This window comes from Sardina pilchardus, chromosome 4 (assembly GCF_963854185.1).
Source record: "Sardina pilchardus chromosome 4, fSarPil1.1, whole genome shotgun sequence".
Classification (NCBI taxonomy): domain Eukaryota; kingdom Metazoa; phylum Chordata; class Actinopteri; order Clupeiformes; family Clupeidae; genus Sardina; species Sardina pilchardus.
This window is the reverse complement of record NC_084997.1, coordinates 237,702-261,889: the sequence shown is the minus strand read 5'-3', so window position 1 is coordinate 261,889 and position 24,188 is coordinate 237,702. Positions and strand designations below refer to the sequence as shown.

Here is a 24,188-nt window from a genome sequence, read left to right as displayed (position 1 = left end):
GTGTCTACTATTACGTATAAGGCCTATATAAACCGTGCGCTAAGGAGAAGCGCTCATTCACGTCTCCGTCGCCGGAGGGAGCGCCACGCTTTCTGTCGCTAGTGTACATCTGGACATGTATGGATCATTGGCTGCCAGTGACTCTAGCACACCAGTAGAGAACTGCATTTGGAGCAGTTGTTTTTTCTTTCTCCGTGGCGAAGATGAAGCAAAGAGGATCCACGAAACAACCCTCTTTACAACACATGACCTGAATGCGCAGTCCTAACTGGCCAGAGACCCAACTCGGAGCGTCCGCATCCCAACCGGTATGTGTACGTTGTTTTCATTGAGAGGCTAAGTTTCTAAAACGAAGCTCATATTTTATGAATTGTAAATTAGGGCTGTTCTCTCCAATGAAACGTCTCCTGTGTTTTCGCTCTGCTTAGAAAAACGGATTTTTTTTTTTTTTAAATCCCATCAAATACTTAGTGGTTTTATATTCTCATGCATGGCCAGACACTGATTTCTCTCCTTAGCTTTGAGTATCATCTTTGTTTGAAAAGCTGAGCTTTTTTTTACTCCAGTGACATTTTCTAATTTACTTGTGGTAGTTTCAAATGGTGTACACACCAAGTGGTTTTTGCCATGCTATGTCACCATTACAATTTATTTAGCTTCTAAACAAATCTGTGAGCGTTTTAATCAGAGATAAAGCTGCCCTATGTATGTTGTACTGTGAGTAAAGTATGTGCACTTGCCTAACCAAACTCTTCTGTCAGTACCCATCGTTTTTAGGATAAAGAAGGAACAGTTATTGGAAATGTTACCAAGTTTTAAATGCCATTTGTTGTATTCTTCACTTTCAAAGTTGAACTCCACGCGGAAAATGCGCCTTTGTTTTCTTGAACACAATGTAGCGTACCTCACCTTTCACAACACACGCGTCTCCAACCCGGGTTAGGGAGCTTTAAGTAGGTTACTTTGGCCGGTTGCTTTCGCTTACGGCCATACCACGCTGAACACGCCCGATCTCGTCCGATCTCGGAAGCTAAGCAGCGTCGGGCCTGGTTAGTACTTGGATGGGAGACCGCCTGGGAATACCAGGTGCCGTAAGCTTTTCTCTCCATCAGCCAGTGAAACTTTTTTTTTTTTCAGGCTGTCTGTCTGTGCGTGCCTGCTCCCTAGTACGTAGACGTTCCAACCCCTTTGAATATTTGCTTCCTCCGTTTGAAAGCAAAATAAAGAAATACATAAATAAATAAATAAATAAATACATAGGTAGGAAATATAGGCTAAGCCAGCAACAGGTCGGAAAAAATTGCACGAGTTGACTGTAAACAGCTGGCGGATTGGGGGAGTTTTAGTGCTTGTTTTCATCTGGAATGTTAAGCTTATTTTTTGGGGTGACAGCTTTGTTTTCGATGTAGTTTTCACCGTGTTGTACAATTCCCGGTCTCGCTGTGTTCATTCGCCCAAGAGCTGCAAAGTAATTTTTTCAACACTGTCTGAGTATGGAAAATAGCCTATAGTCTGCATGGCCTTCGACATCCCAGATATTGTAGTGTTTTCCTGAACAACTGTAGGTTACTCGTTTCAGGATGTCCAAGTAGAGCGAGTGACCAAAGGTCCTGTTTTTACGCACAGCGAATTGATATATGAAAAGCTAATATCAGCGTGCTTCATGAAGTTTTGCTTGACAGCAGTTGCTACTACATAGCCTATGTTGTCGGATTAGATGCAGCATTCGATTGACGTGTGTCTACTATTACGTATAAGGCCTATATAAACCGTGCGCTAAGGAGAAGCGCTCATTCACGTCTCCGTCGCCGGAGGGAGCGCCACGCTTTCTGTCGCTAGTGTACATCTGGACATGTATGGATCATTGGCTGCCAGTGACTCTAGCACACCAGTAGAGAACTGCATTTGGAGCAGTTGTTTTTTCTTTCTCCGTGGCGAAGATGAAGCAAAGAGGATCCACGAAACAACCCTCTTTACAACACATGACCTGAATGCGCAGTCCTAACTGGCCAGAGACCCAACTCGGAGCGTCCGCATCCCGACCGGTATGTGTACGTTGTTTTCATTGAGAGGCTAAGTTTCTAAAACGAAGCTCATATTTTATGAATTGTAAATTAGGGCTGTTCTCTCCAATGAAACGTCCCCTGTGTTTTCGCTCTGCTTAGAAAAACAGATTTTTTTTTTTTTATATCCCATCAAATACTTAGTGGTTTTATATTCTCATGCATGGCCAGACACTGATTTCTCTCCTTAGCTTTGAGTATCATCTTTGTTTGAAAAGCTGAGCTTTTTTTTACTCCAGTGACATTTTCTAATTTACTTGTGGTAGTTTCAAATGGTGTACACACCAAGTGGTTTTTGACATGCTATGTCACCATTACAATTTATTTAGCTTCTAAACAAATCTGTGAGCGTTTTAATCAGAGATAAAGCTGCCCTATGTATGTTGTACTGTGAGTAAAGTATGTGCACTTGCCTAACCAAACTCTTCTGTCAGTACCCATCGTTTTTAGGATAAAGAAGGAACAGTTATTGGAAATGTTACCAAGTTTTAAATGCCATTTGTTGTATTCTTCACTTTCAAAGTTGAACTCCACGCGGAAAATGCGCCTTTGTTTTCTTGAACACAATGTAGCGTACCTCACCTTTCACAACACACGCGTCTCCAACCCGGGTTAGGGAGCTTTAAGTAGGTTACTTTGGCCGGTTGCTTTCGCTTACGGCCATACCACGCTGAACACGCCCGATCTCGTCCGATCTCGGAAGCTAAGCAGCGTCGGGCCTGGTTAGTACTTGGATGGGAGACCGCCTGGGAATACCAGGTGCCGTAAGCTTTTCTCTCCATCAGCCAGTGAAACTTTTTTTTTTTTCAGGCTGTCTGTCTGTGCGTGCCTGCTCCCTAGTACGTAGACGTTCCAACCCCTTTGAATATTTGCTTCCTCCGTTTGAAAGCAAAATAAAGAAATACATAAATAAATAAATAAATAAATACATAGGTAGGAAATATAGGCTAAGCCAGCAACAGGTCGGAAAAAATTGCACGAGTTGACTGTAAACAGCTGGCGGATTGGGGGAGTTTTAGTGCTTGTTTTCATCTGGAATGTTTAGCTTATTTTTTGGGGTGACAGCTTTGTTTTCGATGTAGTTTTCACCGTGTTGTACAATTCCCGGTCTCGCTGTGTTCATTCGCCCAAGAGCTGCAAAGTAATTTTTTCAACACTGTCTGAGTATGGAAAATAGCCTATAGTATGCATGGCCTTCGACATCCCAGATATTGTAGTGTTTTCCTGAACAACTGTAGGTTACTCGTTTCAGGATGTCCAAGTAGAGCGAGTGACCAAAGGTCCTGTTTTTACGCACAGCGAATTGATATATGAAAAGCTAATATCAGCGTGCTTCATGAAGTTTTGCTTGACAGCAGTTGCTACTACATAGCCTATGTTGTCGGATTAGATGCAGCATTCGATTGACGTGTGTCTACTATTACGTATAAGGCCTATATAAACCGTGCGCTAAGGAGAAGCGCTCATTCACGTCTCCGTCGCCGGAGGGAGCGCCACGCTTTCTGTCGCTAGTGTACATCTGGACATGTATGGATCATTGGCTGCCAGTGACTCTAGCACACCAGTAGAGAACTGCATTTGGAGCAGTTGTTTTTTCTTTCTCCGTGGCGAAGATGAAGCAAAGAGGATCCACGAAACAACCCTCTTTACAACACATGACCTGAATGCGCAGTCCTAACTGGCCAGAGACCCAACTCGGAGCGTCCGCATCCCAACCGGTATGTGTACGTTGTTTTCATTGAGAGGCTAAGTTTCTAAAACGAAGCTCATATTTTATGAATTGTAAATTAGGGCTGTTCTCTCCAATGAAACGTCTCCTGTGTTTTCGCTCTGCTTAGAAAAACGGATTTTTTTTTTTTTTAAATCCCATCAAATACTTAGTGGTTTTATATTCTCATGCATGGCCAGACACTGATTTCTCTCCTTAGCTTTGAGTATCATCTTTGTTTGAAAAGCTGAGCTTTTTTTTACTCCAGTGACATTTTCTAATTTACTTGTGGTAGTTTCAAATGGTGTACACACCAAGTGGTTTTTGCCATGCTATGTCACCATTACAATTTATTTAGCTTCTAAACAAATCTGTGAGCGTTTTAATCAGAGATAAAGCTGCCCTATGTATGTTGTACTGTGAGTAAAGTATGTGCACTTGCCTAACCAAACTCTTCTGTCAGTACCCATCGTTTTTAGGATAAAGAAGGAACAGTTATTGGAAATGTTACCAAGTTTTAAATGCCATTTGTTGTATTCTTCACTTTCAAAGTTGAACTCCACGCGGAAAATGCGCCTTTGTTTTCTTGAACACAATGTAGCGTACCTCACCTTTCACAACACACGCGTCTCCAACCCGGGTTAGGGAGCTTTAAGTAGGTTACTTTGGCCGGTTGCTTTCGCTTACGGCCATACCACGCTGAACACGCCCGATCTCGTCCGATCTCGGAAGCTAAGCAGCGTCGGGCCTGGTTAGTACTTGGATGGGAGACCGCCTGGGAATACCAGGTGCCGTAAGCTTTTCTCTCCATCAGCCAGTGAAACTTTTTTTTTTTTCAGGCTGTCTGTCTGTGCGTGCCTGCTCCCTAGTACGTAGACGTTCCAACCCCTTTGAATATTTGCTTCCTCCGTTTGAAAGCAAAATAAAGAAATACATAAATAAATAAATAAATAAATACATAGGTAGGAAATATAGGCTAAGCCAGCAACAGGTCGGAAAAAATTGCACGAGTTGACTGTAAACAGCTGGCGGATTGGGGGAGTTTTAGTGCTTGTTTTCATCTGGAATGTTAAGCTTATTTTTTGGGGTGACAGCTTTGTTTTCGATGTAGTTTTCACCGTGTTGTACAATTCCCGGTCTCGCTGTGTTCATTCGCCCAAGAGCTGCAAAGTAATTTTTTCAACACTGTCTGAGTATGGAAAATAGCCTATAGTCTGCATGGCCTTCGACATCCCAGATATTGTAGTGTTTTCCTGAACAACTGTAGGTTACTCGTTTCAGGATGTCCAAGTAGAGCGAGTGACCAAAGGTCCTGTTTTTACGCACAGCGAATTGATATATGAAAAGCTAATATCAGCGTGCTTCATGAAGTTTTGCTTGACAGCAGTTGCTACTACATAGCCTATGTTGTCGGATTAGATGCAGCATTCGATTGACGTGTGTCTACTATTACGTATAAGGCCTATATAAACCGTGCGCTAAGGAGAAGCGCTCATTCACGTCTCCGTCGCCGGAGGGAGCGCCACGCTTTCTGTCGCTAGTGTACATCTGGACATGTATGGATCATTGGCTGCCAGTGACTCTAGCACACCAGTAGAGAACTGCATTTGGAGCAGTTGTTTTTTCTTTCTCCGTGGCGAAGATGAAGCAAAGAGGATCCACGAAACAACCCTCTTTACAACACATGACCTGAATGCGCAGTCCTAACTGGCCAGAGACCCAACTCGGAGCGTCCGCATCCCGACCGGTATGTGTACGTTGTTTTCATTGAGAGGCTAAGTTTCTAAAACGAAGCTCATATTTTATGAATTGTAAATTAGGGCTGTTCTCTCCAATGAAACGTCCCCTGTGTTTTCGCTCTGCTTAGAAAAACAGATTTTTTTTTTTTTATATCCCATCAAATACTTAGTGGTTTTATATTCTCATGCATGGCCAGACACTGATTTCTCTCCTTAGCTTTGAGTATCATCTTTGTTTGAAAAGCTGAGCTTTTTTTTACTCCAGTGACATTTTCTAATTTACTTGTGGTAGTTTCAAATGGTGTACACACCAAGTGGTTTTTGACATGCTATGTCACCATTACAATTTATTTAGCTTCTAAACAAATCTGTGAGCGTTTTAATCAGAGATAAAGCTGCCCTATGTATGTTGTACTGTGAGTAAAGTATGTGCACTTGCCTAACCAAACTCTTCTGTCAGTACCCATCGTTTTTAGGATAAAGAAGGAACAGTTATTGGAAATGTTACCAAGTTTTAAATGCCATTTGTTGTATTCTTCACTTTCAAAGTTGAACTCCACGCGGAAAATGCGCCTTTGTTTTCTTGAACACAATGTAGCGTACCTCACCTTTCACAACACACGCGTCTCCAACCCGGGTTAGGGAGCTTTAAGTAGGTTACTTTGGCCGGTTGCTTTCGCTTACGGCCATACCACGCTGAACACGCCCGATCTCGTCCGATCTCGGAAGCTAAGCAGCGTCGGGCCTGGTTAGTACTTGGATGGGAGACCGCCTGGGAATACCAGGTGCCGTAAGCTTTTCTCTCCATCAGCCAGTGAAACTTTTTTTTTTTTCAGGCTGTCTGTCTGTGCGTGCCTGCTCCCTAGTACGTAGACGTTCCAACCCCTTTGAATATTTGCTTCCTCCGTTTGAAAGCAAAATAAAGAAATACATAAATAAATAAATAAATAAATACATAGGTAGGAAATATAGGCTAAGCCAGCAACAGGTCGGAAAAAATTGCACGAGTTGACTGTAAACAGCTGGCGGATTGGGGGAGTTTTAGTGCTTGTTTTCATCTGGAATGTTTAGCTTATTTTTTGGGGTGACAGCTTTGTTTTCGATGTAGTTTTCACCGTGTTGTACAATTCCCGGTCTCGCTGTGTTCATTCGCCCAAGAGCTGCAAAGTAATTTTTTCAACACTGTCTGAGTATGGAAAATAGCCTATAGTATGCATGGCCTTCGACATCCCAGATATTGTAGTGTTTTCCTGAACAACTGTAGGTTACTCGTTTCAGGATGTCCAAGTAGAGCGAGTGACCAAAGGTCCTGTTTTTACGCACAGCGAATTGATATATGAAAAGCTAATATCAGCGTGCTTCATGAAGTTTTGCTTGACAGCAGTTGCTACTACATAGCCTATGTTGTCGGATTAGATGCAGCATTCGATTGACGTGTGTCTACTATTACGTATAAGGCCTATATAAACCGTGCGCTAAGGAGAAGCGCTCATTCACGTCTCCGTCGCCGGAGGGAGCGCCACGCTTTCTGTCGCTAGTGTACATCTGGACATGTATGGATCATTGGCTGCCAGTGACTCTAGCACACCAGTAGAGAACTGCATTTGGAGCAGTTGTTTTTTCTTTCTCCGTGGCGAAGATGAAGCAAAGAGGATCCACGAAACAACCCTCTTTACAACACATGACCTGAATGCGCAGTCCTAACTGGCCAGAGACCCAACTCGGAGCGTCCGCATCCCAACCGGTATGTGTACGTTGTTTTCATTGAGAGGCTAAGTTTCTAAAACGAAGCTCATATTTTATGAATTGTAAATTAGGGCTGTTCTCTCCAATGAAACGTCTCCTGTGTTTTCGCTCTGCTTAGAAAAACGGATTTTTTTTTTTTTTAAATCCCATCAAATACTTAGTGGTTTTATATTCTCATGCATGGCCAGACACTGATTTCTCTCCTTAGCTTTGAGTATCATCTTTGTTTGAAAAGCTGAGCTTTTTTTTACTCCAGTGACATTTTCTAATTTACTTGTGGTAGTTTCAAATGGTGTACACACCAAGTGGTTTTTGACATGCTATGTCACCATTACAATTTATTTAGCTTCTAAACAAATCTGTGAGCGTTTTAATCAGAGATAAAGCTGCCCTATGTATGTTGTACTGTGAGTAAAGTATGTGCACTTGCCTAACCAAACTCTTCTGTCAGTACCCATCGTTTTTAGGATAAAGAAGGAACAGTTATTGGAAATGTTACCAAGTTTTAAATGCCATTTGTTGTATTCTTCACTTTCAAAGTTGAACTCCACGCGGAAAATGCGCCTTTGTTTTCTTGAACACAATGTAGCGTACCTCACCTTTCACAACACACGCGTCTCCAACCCGGGTTAGGGAGCTTTAAGTAGGTTACTTTGGCCGGTTGCTTTCGCTTACGGCCATACCACGCTGAACACGCCCGATCTCGTCCGATCTCGGAAGCTAAGCAGCGTCGGGCCTGGTTAGTACTTGGATGGGAGACCGCCTGGGAATACCAGGTGCCGTAAGCTTTTCTCTCCATCAGCCAGTGAAACTTTTTTTTTTTTCAGGCTGTCTGTCTGTGCGTGCCTGCTCCCTAGTACGTAGACGTTCCAACCCCTTTGAATATTTGCTTCCTCCGTTTGAAAGCAAAATAAAGAAATACATAAATAAATAAATAAATAAATACATAGGTAGGAAATATAGGCTAAGCCAGCAACAGGTCGGAAAAAATTGCACGAGTTGACTGTAAACAGCTGGCGGATTGGGGGAGTTTTAGTGCTTGTTTTCATCTGGAATGTTAAGCTTATTTTTTGGGGTGACAGCTTTGTTTTCGATGTAGTTTTCACCGTGTTGTACAATTCCCGGTCTCGCTGTGTTCATTCGCCCAAGAGCTGCAAAGTAATTTTTTCAACACTGTCTGAGTATGGAAAATAGCCTATAGTCTGCATGGCCTTCGACATCCCAGATATTGTAGTGTTTTCCTGAACAACTGTAGGTTACTCGTTTCAGGATGTCCAAGTAGAGCGAGTGACCAAAGGTCCTGTTTTTACGCACAGCGAATTGATATATGAAAAGCTAATATCAGCGTGCTTCATGAAGTTTTGCTTGACAGCAGTTGCTACTACATAGCCTATGTTGTCGGATTAGATGCAGCATTCGATTGACGTGTGTCTACTATTACGTATAAGGCCTATATAAACCGTGCGCTAAGGAGAAGCGCTCATTCACGTCTCCGTCGCCGGAGGGAGCGCCACGCTTTCTGTCGCTAGTGTACATCTGGACATGTATGGATCATTGGCTGCCAGTGACTCTAGCACACCAGTAGAGAACTGCATTTGGAGCAGTTGTTTTTTCTTTCTCCGTGGCGAAGATGAAGCAAAGAGGATCCACGAAACAACCCTCTTTACAACACATGACCTGAATGCGCAGTCCTAACTGGCCAGAGACCCAACTCGGAGCGTCCGCATCCCGACCGGTATGTGTACGTTGTTTTCATTGAGAGGCTAAGTTTCTAAAACGAAGCTCATATTTTATGAATTGTAAATTAGGGCTGTTCTCTCCAATGAAACGTCCCCTGTGTTTTCGCTCTGCTTAGAAAAACAGATTTTTTTTTTTTTATATCCCATCAAATACTTAGTGGTTTTATATTCTCATGCATGGCCAGACACTGATTTCTCTCCTTAGCTTTGAGTATCATCTTTGTTTGAAAAGCTGAGCTTTTTTTTACTCCAGTGACATTTTCTAATTTACTTGTGGTAGTTTCAAATGGTGTACACACCAAGTGGTTTTTGACATGCTATGTCACCATTACAATTTATTTAGCTTCTAAACAAATCTGTGAGCGTTTTAATCAGAGATAAAGCTGCCCTATGTATGTTGTACTGTGAGTAAAGTATGTGCACTTGCCTAACCAAACTCTTCTGTCAGTACCCATCGTTTTTAGGATAAAGAAGGAACAGTTATTGGAAATGTTACCAAGTTTTAAATGCCATTTGTTGTATTCTTCACTTTCAAAGTTGAACTCCACGCGGAAAATGCGCCTTTGTTTTCTTGAACACAATGTAGCGTACCTCACCTTTCACAACACACGCGTCTCCAACCCGGGTTAGGGAGCTTTAAGTAGGTTACTTTGGCCGGTTGCTTTCGCTTACGGCCATACCACGCTGAACACGCCCGATCTCGTCCGATCTCGGAAGCTAAGCAGCGTCGGGCCTGGTTAGTACTTGGATGGGAGACCGCCTGGGAATACCAGGTGCCGTAAGCTTTTCTCTCCATCAGCCAGTGAAACTTTTTTTTTTTTCAGGCTGTCTGTCTGTGCGTGCCTGCTCCCTAGTACGTAGACGTTCCAACCCCTTTGAATATTTGCTTCCTCCGTTTGAAAGCAAAATAAAGAAATACATAAATAAATAAATAAATAAATACATAGGTAGGAAATATAGGCTAAGCCAGCAACAGGTCGGAAAAAATTGCACGAGTTGACTGTAAACAGCTGGCGGATTGGGGGAGTTTTAGTGCTTGTTTTCATCTGGAATGTTTAGCTTATTTTTTGGGGTGACAGCTTTGTTTTCGATGTAGTTTTCACCGTGTTGTACAATTCCCGGTCTCGCTGTGTTCATTCGCCCAAGAGCTGCAAAGTAATTTTTTCAACACTGTCTGAGTATGGAAAATAGCCTATAGTATGCATGGCCTTCGACATCCCAGATATTGTAGTGTTTTCCTGAACAACTGTAGGTTACTCGTTTCAGGATGTCCAAGTAGAGCGAGTGACCAAAGGTCCTGTTTTTACGCACAGCGAATTGATATATGAAAAGCTAATATCAGCGTGCTTCATGAAGTTTTGCTTGACAGCAGTTGCTACTACATAGCCTATGTTGTCGGATTAGATGCAGCATTCGATTGACGTGTGTCTACTATTACGTATAAGGCCTATATAAACCGTGCGCTAAGGAGAAGCGCTCATTCACGTCTCCGTCGCCGGAGGGAGCGCCACGCTTTCTGTCGCTAGTGTACATCTGGACATGTATGGATCATTGGCTGCCAGTGACTCTAGCACACCAGTAGAGAACTGCATTTGGAGCAGTTGTTTTTTCTTTCTCCGTGGCGAAGATGAAGCAAAGAGGATCCACGAAACAACCCTCTTTACAACACATGACCTGAATGCGCAGTCCTAACTGGCCAGAGACCCAACTCGGAGCGTCCGCATCCCAACCGGTATGTGTACGTTGTTTTCATTGAGAGGCTAAGTTTCTAAAACGAAGCTCATATTTTATGAATTGTAAATTAGGGCTGTTCTCTCCAATGAAACGTCTCCTGTGTTTTCGCTCTGCTTAGAAAAACGGATTTTTTTTTTTTTTAAATCCCATCAAATACTTAGTGGTTTTATATTCTCATGCATGGCCAGACACTGATTTCTCTCCTTAGCTTTGAGTATCATCTTTGTTTGAAAAGCTGAGCTTTTTTTTACTCCAGTGACATTTTCTAATTTACTTGTGGTAGTTTCAAATGGTGTACACACCAAGTGGTTTTTGACATGCTATGTCACCATTACAATTTATTTAGCTTCTAAACAAATCTGTGAGCGTTTTAATCAGAGATAAAGCTGCCCTATGTATGTTGTACTGTGAGTAAAGTATGTGCACTTGCCTAACCAAACTCTTCTGTCAGTACCCATCGTTTTTAGGATAAAGAAGGAACAGTTATTGGAAATGTTACCAAGTTTTAAATGCCATTTGTTGTATTCTTCACTTTCAAAGTTGAACTCCACGCGGAAAATGCGCCTTTGTTTTCTTGAACACAATGTAGCGTACCTCACCTTTCACAACACACGCGTCTCCAACCCGGGTTAGGGAGCTTTAAGTAGGTTACTTTGGCCGGTTGCTTTCGCTTACGGCCATACCACGCTGAACACGCCCGATCTCGTCCGATCTCGGAAGCTAAGCAGCGTCGGGCCTGGTTAGTACTTGGATGGGAGACCGCCTGGGAATACCAGGTGCCGTAAGCTTTTCTCTCCATCAGCCAGTGAAACTTTTTTTTTTTTCAGGCTGTCTGTCTGTGCGTGCCTGCTCCCTAGTACGTAGACGTTCCAACCCCTTTGAATATTTGCTTCCTCCGTTTGAAAGCAAAATAAAGAAATACATAAATAAATAAATAAATAAATACATAGGTAGGAAATATAGGCTAAGCCAGCAACAGGTCGGAAAAAATTGCACGAGTTGACTGTAAACAGCTGGCGGATTGGGGGAGTTTTAGTGCTTGTTTTCATCTGGAATGTTTAGCTTATTTTTTGGGGTGACAGCTTTGTTTTCGATGTAGTTTTCACCGTGTTGTACAATTCCCGGTCTCGCTGTGTTCATTCGCCCAAGAGCTGCAAAGTAATTTTTTCAACACTGTCTGAGTATGGAAAATAGCCTATAGTCTGCATGGCCTTCGACATCCCAGATATTGTAGTGTTTTCCTGAACAACTGTAGGTTACTCGTTTCAGGATGTCCAAGTAGAGCGAGTGACCAAAGGTCCTGTTTTTACGCACAGCGAATTGATATATGAAAAGCTAATATCAGCGTGCTTCATGAAGTTTTGCTTGACAGCAGTTGCTACTACATAGCCTATGTTGTCGGATTAGATGCAGCATTCGATTGACGTGTGTCTACTATTACGTATAAGGCCTATATAAACCGTGCGCTAAGGAGAAGCGCTCATTCACGTCTCCGTCGCCGGAGGGAGCGCCACGCTTTCTGTCGCTAGTGTACATCTGGACATGTATGGATCATTGGCTGCCAGTGACTCTAGCACACCAGTAGAGAACTGCATTTGGAGCAGTTGTTTTTTCTTTCTCCGTGGCGAAGATGAAGCAAAGAGGATCCACGAAACAACCCTCTTTACAACACATGACCTGAATGCGCAGTCCTAACTGGCCAGAGACCCAACTCGGAGCGTCCGCATCCCAACCGGTATGTGTACGTTGTTTTCATTGAGAGGCTAAGTTTCTAAAACGAAGCTCATATTTTATGAATTGTAAATTAGGGCTGTTCTCTCCAATGAAACGTCTCCTGTGTTTTCGCTCTGCTTAGAAAAACGGATTTTTTTTTTTTTAAATCCCATCAAATACTTAGTGGTTTTATATTCTCATGCATGGCCAGACACTGATTTCTCTCCTTAGCTTTGAGTATCATCTTTGTTTGAAAAGCTGAGCTTTTTTTTACTCCAGTGACATTTTCTAATTTACTTGTGGTAGTTTCAAATGGTGTACACACCAAGTGGTTTTTGCCATGCTATGTCACCATTACAATTTATTTAGCTTCTAAACAAATCTGTGAGCGTTTTAATCAGAGATAAAGCTGCCCTATGTATGTTGTACTGTGAGTAAAGTATGTGCACTTGCCTAACCAAACTCTTCTGTCAGTACCCATCGTTTTTAGGATAAAGAAGGAACAGTTATTGGAAATGTTACCAAGTTTTAAATGCCATTTGTTGTATTCTTCACTTTCAAAGTTGAACTCCACGCGGAAAATGCGCCTTTGTTTTCTTGAACACAATGTAGCGTACCTCACCTTTCACAACACACGCGTCTCCAACCCGGGTTAGGGAGCTTTAAGTAGGTTACTTTGGCCGGTTGCTTTCGCTTACGGCCATACCACGCTGAACACGCCCGATCTCGTCCGATCTCGGAAGCTAAGCAGCGTCGGGCCTGGTTAGTACTTGGATGGGAGACCGCCTGGGAACGGCTCATGACCCCCCAAAGTCCCTATCGCTGATCCTGGGTTGAGCAGAAAAAGGATCAAAAAGGATCAAAAAGCATGGCGCCCTCTGGTGGCCAAGCTGTTGTATGTCATCTCTGAATTAAAATGAGGGTGTATTGTAGGTGATGTACAATTTAGGTGTTATAGATCAGTCCTTATGAATCATATACAAAACATGATGATAGAGAATACCAAGTATTTATGTTTTATTTTATATCAAATTTGTATTTTTCCAGAACAGGACAGAGCTTTAACTAAGGTAAATATTCTAAGAAGATTCACAGTGTTTTCACACAGGTTTGAAAGCTAGTAATTTCTGGTAATGTGCATATCTGAAGAGACTTCCTTTAAGGAAGAATTGTCAGGAAGCTTGCTTGACTGTTTGAAAGGCTCTTGGCAGGTTTTTTTTTTTTTTTACACTATCCCCTTCTGAAACCCAAGCATACAGACTCCAAAATACTTGAAATACTTTTACAACTTTTATTTTTCACCCAGAATGTGTTTCATTTGAAAGGCAATGCATGACAACACAAGTAAACAAGATCTGTTTGGTTTAAAGCTCGCTCACCACAGCCAAGTACAGATGTACGAGCGAGAACCTGAGGGACAAACATTTACTACCACTTGCAAACATTTAGTTAAACGTGGAGCTGACAGACATACAAACATCACAAGGACACGCACAACGGATTAACAATAAAAATCAACCCAATAAAGAACAGGATTATCCAAAGACTCAGGGTCACCAATCAACAAATAAAGGCTCAAGCCATTCCTGTTTGTTACATTTTTGTGTGTGTTTTCTTTGGCAAATGTTTGTTAAACATGAAGCAGACATTCAAACATCACAAGGACACGAAGCTGACAAAGACGAACAAACAACACGTATGACAAAAACAGATGATATGAACATGAACGACCATTAAAGGGTATGCAAACTGATTGTGTTACATTGGAACTGCTTAAGGTTAAAATGATGGAGGTTAGATTGGCCTTGATATTGAACATGACAGAACATATTTATATACATAAAAAGATAATACAAAGTGCCTTTTAAGAGCAACATAAGTAATAATAAAAAACAAATATAAGAACATTTTTAAACTGTTAAGTGCATGTTTTAAACTTTTGAACTATATAAATAAATAGATTGCTTGTTTTTGTGCATGTGTTTGTTTGTGTTTCAAAGTACTTCAGCATAACACAAACAAGCCTCTTTCTCTCTCCTACAGATGGCACAGGAGAAGTGGCATCACACAGGTGAGTTTTTTACAGTTATTTACATAGTTCTCCTCTTTTCCAACTCCGCATCCACCACACATTTCAAGTGTTCAAAGCTGTCGTACACCACATTGGGTGCCTTCCATGTAACGATTTATATGGCTTCCTTCCTCCCTCGATCCTCGCCCCGGTCATAGCCCCTCCTACTAATGAATTTTGCGAAGGAAACGACGAAGGAATGAGCGGAGGATGGAGGAACGAAGCTTGATGAACTGCGCAAATGAGACGTCCTCGACTGCATACACACCATTTAGCACGTGCGACGTCAGTGTAATAGGGCGGATCCAAAAGACGCGCCGACATCTGTGTGCATGCAACTGGTCAGCTCTTCTGCTGATAAAAAAGGACATTTACAACATTGTGTTTTGAACTCAACACATAACGCATAATTTAAAATCACTAGGTCCGACATGATGCTTTTTTGTGCAGATACACAAAATGTTTCAATGGCAAATGTTGATAAGGACGTTCAAATAATGAACTTATTGTTCGTTAGGCTACATTTATGTTTCTTCATGAGCCCCTAACATAATCCCACTATAGCATCAACTTCACACGCCATAAATAACAGACAACATTTCTATATTTCTATATTTTTAAACGTTATACAGGATACGTCATCCATGCGTAGCCACAGAACGCCCATCTCCGAAATAACACTTCCGCGTGGGATGGTCTTAATGTTTCCTCTCGTATCGGGATTGCCACCTCCCTCCTCTGTCCTCGGTCTTGCCTCCTCTGGTTGCAATTACATGAATGAGATGTCCTCGTGCCCTCGACTGTGAGCGATTTCCGGTGAACGAGGATCGAGGGAGGAAGGAAGCCATATAAATCGTTACATGGAACGCACCCATAGTCAGACCCAGAGGTGGTGGATATCCTAGTGGATGGACAGGAAGAAAATATCTTCTGGGTGCTTCCAGACACTTTAAGGTGTGTACCTCTTCCGCTGTCCACTACAATTGGGCACGTGGCAAGCCCCACGTGGCTGCGAGGGTTTGTTTGGCAAGAATGCCTTGACTGTTGGTGCAGGAGGTACAAAGCTCTGGCTGCACGATGGCCCACGAAACAGGACGGAGGGAGCCTGTGGTTGTGGGGGGAGAACCAGCAGTATGGGTGCTGCCGACACAGGGGGTGGCGCATAGGTGGGCGCAGCAGGCTTTGGCTGGAGATGGGTGGACGCAGCAGGCCCTGGCAGAATGGGGATGGGCGCAGCAGGCTTTGGCCGAGTGGAGGAGGACGACACCGTGGGCTGAACGGACCGGTTCACAGGAGGCACAGGCTCTGGCTCTTCAACATATAATCTGGAAATATAAAATACACATGCAATGAGTATTGATATTACGTGTGTGCTATTTGCTTTCCACAGCCAACAGGTGAAAAAAAGTGCTTATGACAACCAAAAACAGCCCATTCATTCATCACTTTGTTTTTAACATGCAAATCGCGGTTGACATGTTTACACTTCTAAGGCATATTTATACATCAAACGTCAACTCCACACTTAAGTAACACCACCTCTATGGTCTTAAAAAAGTGAGCTAGAGTGTCTGATGACATTTTTAAAGTGTTTCCAGGGATTGTCAGGTCATTACAGCGGCGATTGGTATCTCATTCATTCACGTTCAATGTATTGTTTACCTCTGACAGGTGAAGGCGACACCGGTGGTAGCTAACGCTAGCTCGACAGAGGCGGCGGCTGAACAGTGAATGAAAACTTTGTCTATAGCCCCCAACTCCCACAAACACGAATTACTTATGAATACTAAGAAAACTATCTTCTAACAACACATTTGGGCTCTTAGACACTTTCAACGCATAGCAAACTCTACCGTTGTTACAGTGAGCAGCACTGTTTATCTTTGCGGCGCCGGGTCAGAGTCAGCCTGCTAACGTTACGAGCTGCTAACGAGATATCGTGTAAAACATTGAAATTCGGACCAACTATTTAAAAATACATCGAGTTTCATTCATTACTTGGCACATAACTATACAAAACTTACCTGAGAGTAAAAAACAAAAGGTCCAATGGGTCGGAAAAACGCCGCCGATACCGGAGTAGTTAAAGATGGCCGCCTGTATTTTTCGAGACGCAGCTTAACAGCGCCGACGTCATGACGTCGTGAATATTTTCCGATCCTCGCTCAATGATTGGTCTGTTGAGCGCTCAGCTCTGCTCAGCATTGCTCAGTGATTGGCTGAAGGCTGCTCAGCTTTGCTCAGCATTGCTCAGTGATTGGCCGGTTGAGCAGAGGATATGTACTTGGGGGAGAAAGTGCCTGGGAATGGCTCATGACCCCCACAAGTACATATTGCTCAGCCCTGGGAGCGAGCAAAAAGGATCAAAACGGACAGCTCCATCTGGTGGTCAAAGTCCTGAACTGTTATTTATTAGGTGGCCTAATTTATTGAAATCCATTAGTCTGCTGAATATTTTGCTCTTTATTTTCATAGTTTGATTTGATCTAGCTGATGTGATTCATAATTTTCAAGAGGAAATGTGTGCAATATTACATTTGGGCTGAATCAAGACAGGGTGTAATGCATCAGTGAACTGTCACTTTGTCTGGAAGACATCAGAGCCGTTCACAGAAGTCATCATTGTGATCACTCAGGGGATACAGCCAGCGCACAGAGGGGTGTATTCATACCTCTGGTAGAGGCAGAGAAGACACAAGGACTTCTAAATTATGTGGGTTTTTTTACACTATCCCACCCCTTCTGAAACCCAAGCATACAGAGACTCCAACATACTTGAAATACTTTAACAACTTTTATTTCTCACCTAGAATGTGTTTCATTTGAAAAGCAGTGCATGAAAGCACATGTGAAACGTTTACTACCATTTGCAAACATTTAGTTAAACATGGAGCTGACTGACATACAAACATTACAAGGACACACACACACACACACACACACACACACACATAACAATAATAATAATAATAAATCAAACACTTAACAATTAAAAACACAAACTTGTACTTCAGGTAAAAAAAATGAACAATTGGTTTGTACTGGCCAAAAGCCCAATAAATAACAGGATTATCCAAAGACTCAGGTCACCAATCAACAAATAAAGGCTCAAGCCATTCCTGTAAGATACATTTGTTGTGTGTGTTTTCTTTGGCAAACTTGTGTTAAACATAAAGCAGACAAAGACATACAAACATCACAAAGACATGAAGCTGACAAAGACGAACAAACAACACGTATGACAAAAACAGATGATATGAACATGAACGACCATTAAAGGGTATGCAAACTGATTGTGTTACATTGGAACTGCTTAAGGTTAAAATGATGGAGGTTAGATTGGCCTTGATATTGAACATGACAGAACATATTTATATACATAAAAAGATAATACAAAGTGCCTTTTAAGAGCAACATAAGTAATAATAAAAAACAAATATAAGAACATTTTTAAACTGTTAAGTGCATGTTTTAAACTTTTGAACTATATAAATAAATAGATTGCTTGTTTTTGTGCATGTGTTTGTTTGTGTTTCAAAGTACTTCAGCATAACACAAACAAGCCTCTTTCTCTCTCCTACAGATGGCACAGGAGAAGTGGCATCACACAGGTGAGTTTTTTACAGTTATTTACATAGTTCTCCTCTTTTCCAACTCCGCATCCACCACACATTTCAAGTGTTCAAAGCTGTCGTACACCACATTGGGTGCCTTCCATGTAACGATTTATATGGCTTCCTTCCTCCCTCGATCCTCGCCCCGGTCATAGCCCCTCCTACTAATGAATTTTGCGAAGGAAACGACGAAGGAATGAGCGGAGGATGGAGGAACGAAGCTTGATGAACTGCGCAAATGAGACGTCCTCGACTGCATACACACCATTTAGCACGTGCGACGTCAGTGTAATAGGGCGGATCCAAAAGACGCGCCGACATCTGTGTGCATGCAACTGGTCAGCTCTTCTGCTGATAAAAAAGGACATTTACAACATTGTGTTTTGAACTCAACACATAACGCATAATTTAAAATCACTAGGTCCGACATGATGCTTTTTTGTGCAGATACACAAAATGTTTCAATGGCAAATGTTGATAAGGACGTTCAAATAATGAACTTATTGTTCGTTAGGCTACATTTATGTTTCTTCATGAGCCCCTAACATAATCCCACTATAGCATCAACTTCACACGCCATAAATAACAGACAACATTTCTATATTTCTATATTTTTAAACGTTATACAGGATACGTCATCCATGCGTAGCCACAGAACGCCCATCTCCGAAATAACACTTCCGCGTGGGATGGTCTTAATGTTTCCTCTCGTATCGGGATTGCCACCTCCCTCCTCTGTCCTCGGTCTTGCCTCCTCTGGTTGCAATTACATGAATGAGATGTCCTCGTGCCCTCGACTGTGAGCGATTTCCGGTGAACGAGGATCGAGGGAGGAAGGAAGCCATATAAATCGTTACATGGAACGCACCCATAGTCAGACCCAGAGGTGGTGGATATCCTAGTGGATGGACAGGAAGAAAATATCTTCTGGGTGCTTCCAGACACTTTAAGGTGTGTACCTCTTCCGCTGTCCACTACAATTGGGCACGTGGCAAGCCCCACGTGGCTGCGAGGGTTTGTTTGGCAAGAATGCCTTGACTGTTGGTGCAGGAGGTACAAAGCTCTGGCTGCACGATGGCCCACGAAACAGGACGGAGGGAGCCTGTGGTTGTGGGGGGAGAACCAGCAGTATGGGTGCTGCCGACACAGGGGGTGGCGCATAGGTGGGCGCAGCAGGCTTTGGCTGGAGATGGGTGGACGCAGCAGGCCCTGGCAGAATGGGGATGGGCGCAGCAGGCTTTGGCCGAGTGGAGGAGGACGACACCGTGGGCTGAACGGACCGGTTCACAGGAGGCACAGGCTCTGGCTCTTCAACATATAATCTGGAAATATAAAATACACATGCAATGAGTATTGATATTACGTGTGTGCTATTTGCTTTCCACAGCCAACAGGTGAAAAAAAGTGCTTATGACAACCAAAAACAGCCCATTCATTCATCACTTTGTTTTTAACATGCAAATCGCGGTTGACATGTTTACACTTCTAAGGCATATTTATACATCAAACGTCAACTCCACACTTAAGTAACACCACCTCTATGGTCTTAAAAAAGTGAGCTAGAGTGTCTGATGACATTTTTAAAGTGTTTCCAGGGATTGTCAGGTCATTACAGCGGCGATTGGTATCTCATTCATTCACGTTCAATGTATTGTTTACCTCTGACAGGTGAAGGCGACACCGGTGGTAGCTAACGCTAGCTCGACAGAGGCGGCGGCTGAACAGTGAATGAAAACTTTGTCTATAGCCCCCAACTCCCACAAACACGAATTACTTATGAATACTAAGAAAACTATCTTCTAACAACACATTTGGGCTCTTAGACACTTTCAACGCATAGCAAACTCTACCGTTGTTACAGTGAGCAGCACTGTTTATCTTTGCGGCGCCGGGTCAGAGTCAGCCTGCTAACGTTACGAGCTGCTAACGAGATATCGTGTAAAACATTGAAATTCGGACCAACTATTTAAAAATACATCGAGTTTCATTCATTACTTGGCACATAACTATACAAAACTTACCTGAGAGTAAAAAACAAAAGGTCCAATGGGTCGGAAAAACGCCGCCGATACCGGAGTAGTTAAAGATGGCCGCCTGTATTTTTCGAGACGCAGCTTAACAGCGCCGACGTCATGACGTCGTGAATATTTTCCGATCCTCGCTCAATGATTGGTCTGTTGAGCGCTCAGCTCTGCTCAGCATTGCTCAGTGATTGGCTGAAGGCTGCTCAGCTTTGCTCAGCATTGCTCAGTGATTGGCCGGTTGAGCAGAGGATATGTACTTGGGGGAGAAAGTGCCTGGGAATACCAGGTGCCGTAAGCTTTTCTCTCCATCAGCCAGTGAAACTTTTTTTTTTTTCAGGCTGTCTGTCTGTGCGTGCCTGCTCCCTAGTACGTAGACGTTCCAACCCCTTTGAATATTTGCTTCCTCCGTTTGAAAGCAAAATAAAGAAATACATAAATAAATAAATAAATAAATACATAGGTAGGAAATATAGGCTAAGCCAGCAACAGGTCGGAAAAAATTGCACGAGTTGACTGTAAACAGCTGGCGGATTGGGGGAGTTTTAGTGCTTGTTTTCATCTGGAATGTTAAGCTTATTTTTTGGGGTGACAGCTTTGTTTTCGATGTAGTTTTCACCGTGTTGTACAATTCCCGGTCTCGCTGTGTTCATTCGCCCAAGAGCTGCAAAGTAATTTTTTCAACACTGTCTGAGTATGGAAAATAGCCTATAGTCTGCATGGCCTTCGACATCCCAGATATTGTAGTGTTTTCCTGAACAACTGTAGGTTACTCGTTTCAGGATGTCCAAGTAGAGCGAGTGACCAAAGGTCCTGTTTTTACGCACAGCGAATTGATATATGAAAAGCTAATATCAGCGTGCTTCATGAAGTTTTGCTTGACAGCAGTTGCTACTACATAGCCTATGTTGTCGGATTAGATGCAGCATTCGATTGACGTGTGTCTACTATTACGTATAAGGCCTATATAAACCGTGCGCTAAGGAGAAGCGCTCATTCACGTCTCCGTCGCCGGAGGGAGCGCCACGCTTTCTGTCGCTAGTGTACATCTGGACATGTATGGATCATTGGCTGCCAGTGACTCTAGCACACCAGTAGAGAACTGCATTTGGAGCAGTTGTTTTTTCTTTCTCCGTGGCGAAGATGAAGCAAAGAGGATCCACGAAACAACCCTCTTTACAACACATGACCTGAATGCGCAGTCCTAACTGGCCAGAGACCCAACTCGGAGCGTCCGCATCCCGACCGGTATGTGTACGTTGTTTTCATTGAGAGGCTAAGTTTCTAAAACGAAGCTCATATTTTATGAATTGTAAATTAGGGCTGTTCTCTCCAATGAAACGTCCCCTGTGTTTTCGCTCTGCTTAGAAAAACAGATTTTTTTTTTTTTATATCCCATCAAATACTTAGTGGTTTTATATTCTCATGCATGGCCAGACACTGATTTCTCTCCTTAGCTTTGAGTATCATCTTTGTTTGAAAAGCTGAGCTTTTTTTTACTCCAGTGACATTTTCTAATTTACTTGTGGTAGTTTCAAATGGTGTACACACCAAGTGGTTTTTGACATGCTATGTCACCATTACAATTTATTTAGCTTCTAAACAAATCTGTGAGCGTTTTAATCAGAGATAAAGCTGCCCTATGTATGTTGTACTGTGAGTAAAGTATGTGCACTTGCCTAACCAAACTCTTCTGTCAGTACCCATCGTTTTTAGGATAAAGAAGGAACAGTTATTGGAAATGTTACCAAGTTTTAAATGCCATTTGTTGTATTCTTCACTTTCAAAGTTGAACTCCACGCGGAAAATGCGCCTTTGTTTTCTTGAACACAATGTAGCGTACCTCACCTTTCACAACACACGCGTCTCCAACCCGGGTTAGGGAGCTTTAAGTAGGTTACTTTGGCCGGTTGCTTTCGCTTACGGCCATACCACGCTGAACACGCCCGATCTCGTCCGATCTCGGAAGCTAAGCAGCGTCGGGCCTGGTTAGTACTTGGATGGGAGACCGCCTGGGAATACCAGGTGCCGTAAGCTTTTCTCTCCATCAGCCAGTGAAACTTTTTTTTTTTTCAGGCTGTCTGTCTGTGCGTGCCTGCTCCCTAGTACGTAGACGTTCCAACCCCTTTGAATATTTGCTTCCTCCGTTTGAAAGCAAAATAAAGAAATACATAAATAAATAAATAAATAAATACATAGGTAGGAAATATAGGCTAAGCCAGCAACAGGTCGGAAAAAATTGCACGAGTTGACTGTAAACAGCTGGCGGATTGGGGGAGTTTTAGTGCTTGTTTTCATCTGGAATGTTTAGCTTATTTTTTGGGGTGACAGCTTTGTTTTCGATGTAGTTTTCACCGTGTTGTACAATTCCCGGTCTCGCTGTGTTCATTCGCCCAAGAGCTGCAAAGTAATTTTTTCAACACTGTCTGAGTATGGAAAATAGCCTATAGTCTGCATGGCCTTCGACATCCCAGATATTGTAGTGTTTTCCTGAACAACTGTAGGTTACTCGTTTCAGGATGTCCAAGTAGAGCGAGTGACCAAAGGTCCTGTTTTTACGCACAGCGAATTGATATATGAAAAGCTAATATCAGCGTGCTTCATGAAGTTTTGCTTGACAGCAGTTGCTACTACATAGCCTATGTTGTCGGATTAGATGCAGCATTCGATTGACGTGTGTCTACTATTACGTATAAGGCCTATATAAACCGTGCGCTAAGGAGAAGCGCTCATTCACGTCTCCGTCGCCGGAGGGAGCGCCACGCTTTCTGTCGCTAGTGTACATCTGGACATGTATGGATCATTGGCTGCCAGTGACTCTAGCACACCAGTAGAGAACTGCATTTGGAGCAGTTGTTTTTTCTTTCTCCGTGGCGAAGATGAAGCAAAGAGGATCCACGAAACAACCCTCTTTACAACACATGACCTGAATGCGCAGTCCTAACTGGCCAGAGACCCAACTCGGAGCGTCCGCATCCCGACCGGTATGTGTACGTTGTTTTCATTGAGAGGCTAAGTTTCTAAAACGAAGCTCATATTTTATGAATTGTAAATTAGGGCTGTTCTCTCCAATGAAACGTCTCCTGTGTTTTCGCTCTGCTTAGAAAAACGGATTTTTTTTTTTTTTAAATCCCATCAAATACTTAGTGGTTTTATATTCTCATGCATGGCCAGACACTGATTTCTCTCCTTAGCTTTGAGTATCATCTTTGTTTGAAAAGCTGAGCTTTTTTTTACTCCAGTGACATTTTCTAATTTACTTGTGGTAGTTTCAAATGGTGTACACACCAAGTGGTTTTTGCCATGCTATGTCACCATTACAATTTATTTAGCTTCTAAACAAATCTGTGAGCGTTTTAATCAGAGATAAAGCTGCCCTATGTATGTTGTACTGTGAGTAAAGTATGTGCACTTGCCTAACCAAACTCTTCTGTCAGTACCCATCGTTTTTAGGATAAAGAAGGAACAGTTATTGGAAATGTTACCAAGTTTTAAATGCCATTTGTTGTATTCTTCACTTTCAAAGTTGAACTCCACGCGGACAATGCGCCTTTGTTTTCTTGAACACAATGTAGCGTACCTCACCTTTCACAACACACGCGTCTCCAACCCGGGTTAGGGAGCTTTAAGTAGGTTACTTTGGCCGGTTGCTTTCGCTTACGGCCATACCACGCTGAACACGCCCGATCTCGTCCGATCTCGGAAGCTAAGCAGCGTCGGGCCTGGTTAGTACTTGGATGGGAGACCGCCTGGGAATACCAGGTGCCGTAAGCTTTTCTCTCCATCAGCCAGTGAAACTTTTTTTTTTTTCAGGCTGTCTGTCTGTGCGTGCCTGCTCCCTAGTACGTAGACGTTCCAACCCCTTTGAATATTTGCTTCCTCCGTTTGAAAGCAAAATAAAGAAATACATAAATAAATAAATAAATAAATACATAGGTAGGAAATATAGGCTAAGCCAGCAACAGGTCGGAAAAAATTGCACGAGTTGACTGTAAACAGCTGGCGGATTGGGGGAGTTTTAGTGCTTGTTTTCATCTGGA

At 42.7% G+C, this 24,188-nt stretch overlaps 1 protein-coding gene, 9 non-coding genes and 1 pseudogene across 10 annotated transcripts; 10 read left to right on the top strand and 1 right to left on the bottom strand.

The window, feature by feature from the left end:
* Positions 1–979: 979 nt before the first annotated feature.
* On the top strand, positions 980–1,098 carry LOC134079308 (5S ribosomal RNA). Its single transcript, XR_009938951.1, has one exon. It is a non-coding gene; the product is annotated as a 5S ribosomal RNA (ribosomal RNA).
* A 1,617-nt stretch (positions 1,099–2,715) lies between these two features.
* On the top strand, positions 2,716–2,834 carry LOC134079306 (5S ribosomal RNA). The gene has a single exon (XR_009938949.1). It is a non-coding gene; the product is annotated as a 5S ribosomal RNA (ribosomal RNA).
* Positions 2,835–4,452: 1,618 nt separating this feature from the next.
* Positions 4,453–4,571, top strand: LOC134079305 (5S ribosomal RNA). The gene has a single exon (XR_009938948.1). It is a non-coding gene; the product is annotated as a 5S ribosomal RNA (ribosomal RNA).
* Positions 4,572–6,188: 1,617 nt separating this feature from the next.
* Positions 6,189–6,307, top strand: LOC134079303 (5S ribosomal RNA). Its single transcript, XR_009938947.1, has one exon. It is a non-coding gene; the product is annotated as a 5S ribosomal RNA (ribosomal RNA).
* A 1,618-nt stretch (positions 6,308–7,925) lies between these two features.
* Positions 7,926–8,044, top strand: LOC134079302 (5S ribosomal RNA). The gene has a single exon (XR_009938946.1). It is a non-coding gene; the product is annotated as a 5S ribosomal RNA (ribosomal RNA).
* A 1,617-nt stretch (positions 8,045–9,661) lies between these two features.
* LOC134079301 (5S ribosomal RNA) lies at positions 9,662–9,780 on the top strand. Its single transcript, XR_009938945.1, has one exon. It is a non-coding gene; the product is annotated as a 5S ribosomal RNA (ribosomal RNA).
* Positions 9,781–11,398: 1,618 nt separating this feature from the next.
* On the top strand, positions 11,399–11,517 carry LOC134079300 (5S ribosomal RNA). Its single transcript, XR_009938944.1, has one exon. It is a non-coding gene; the product is annotated as a 5S ribosomal RNA (ribosomal RNA).
* Positions 11,518–13,134: 1,617 nt separating this feature from the next.
* On the top strand, positions 13,135–13,257 carry LOC134079378 (5S ribosomal RNA; annotated as a pseudogene).
* Positions 13,258–15,462: 2,205 nt separating this feature from the next.
* LOC134077939 (uncharacterized) lies at positions 15,463–20,261 on the bottom strand. The gene is made up of 3 exons (XM_062533577.1): positions 20,257–20,261; positions 19,087–19,449; positions 15,463–15,838 (listed from the first exon to the last, which is right to left on the bottom strand). Exons 1-3 carry the CDS (start codon positions 20,259–20,261, stop codon positions 15,463–15,465), a joined length of 744 nt encoding a protein of 247 aa, XP_062389561.1.
* Positions 20,262–22,066: 1,805 nt separating this feature from the next.
* LOC134079299 (5S ribosomal RNA) lies at positions 22,067–22,185 on the top strand. Its single transcript, XR_009938943.1, has one exon. It is a non-coding gene; the product is annotated as a 5S ribosomal RNA (ribosomal RNA).
* Positions 22,186–23,803: 1,618 nt separating this feature from the next.
* LOC134079298 (5S ribosomal RNA) lies at positions 23,804–23,922 on the top strand. The gene has a single exon (XR_009938942.1). It is a non-coding gene; the product is annotated as a 5S ribosomal RNA (ribosomal RNA).
* The last annotated feature ends 266 nt before the right edge of the window (positions 23,923–24,188 follow it).

Excerpts from the sequence above, each read along its gene's own strand:
- LOC134077939 (XM_062533577.1), bottom strand. Across the intron at positions 15,839-19,086 it reads TGTAGTGGACAGCGGAAGAG|ATTATATGTTGAAGAGCCAG; the intron begins GTACACACCTTA and ends TTATATTTCCAG.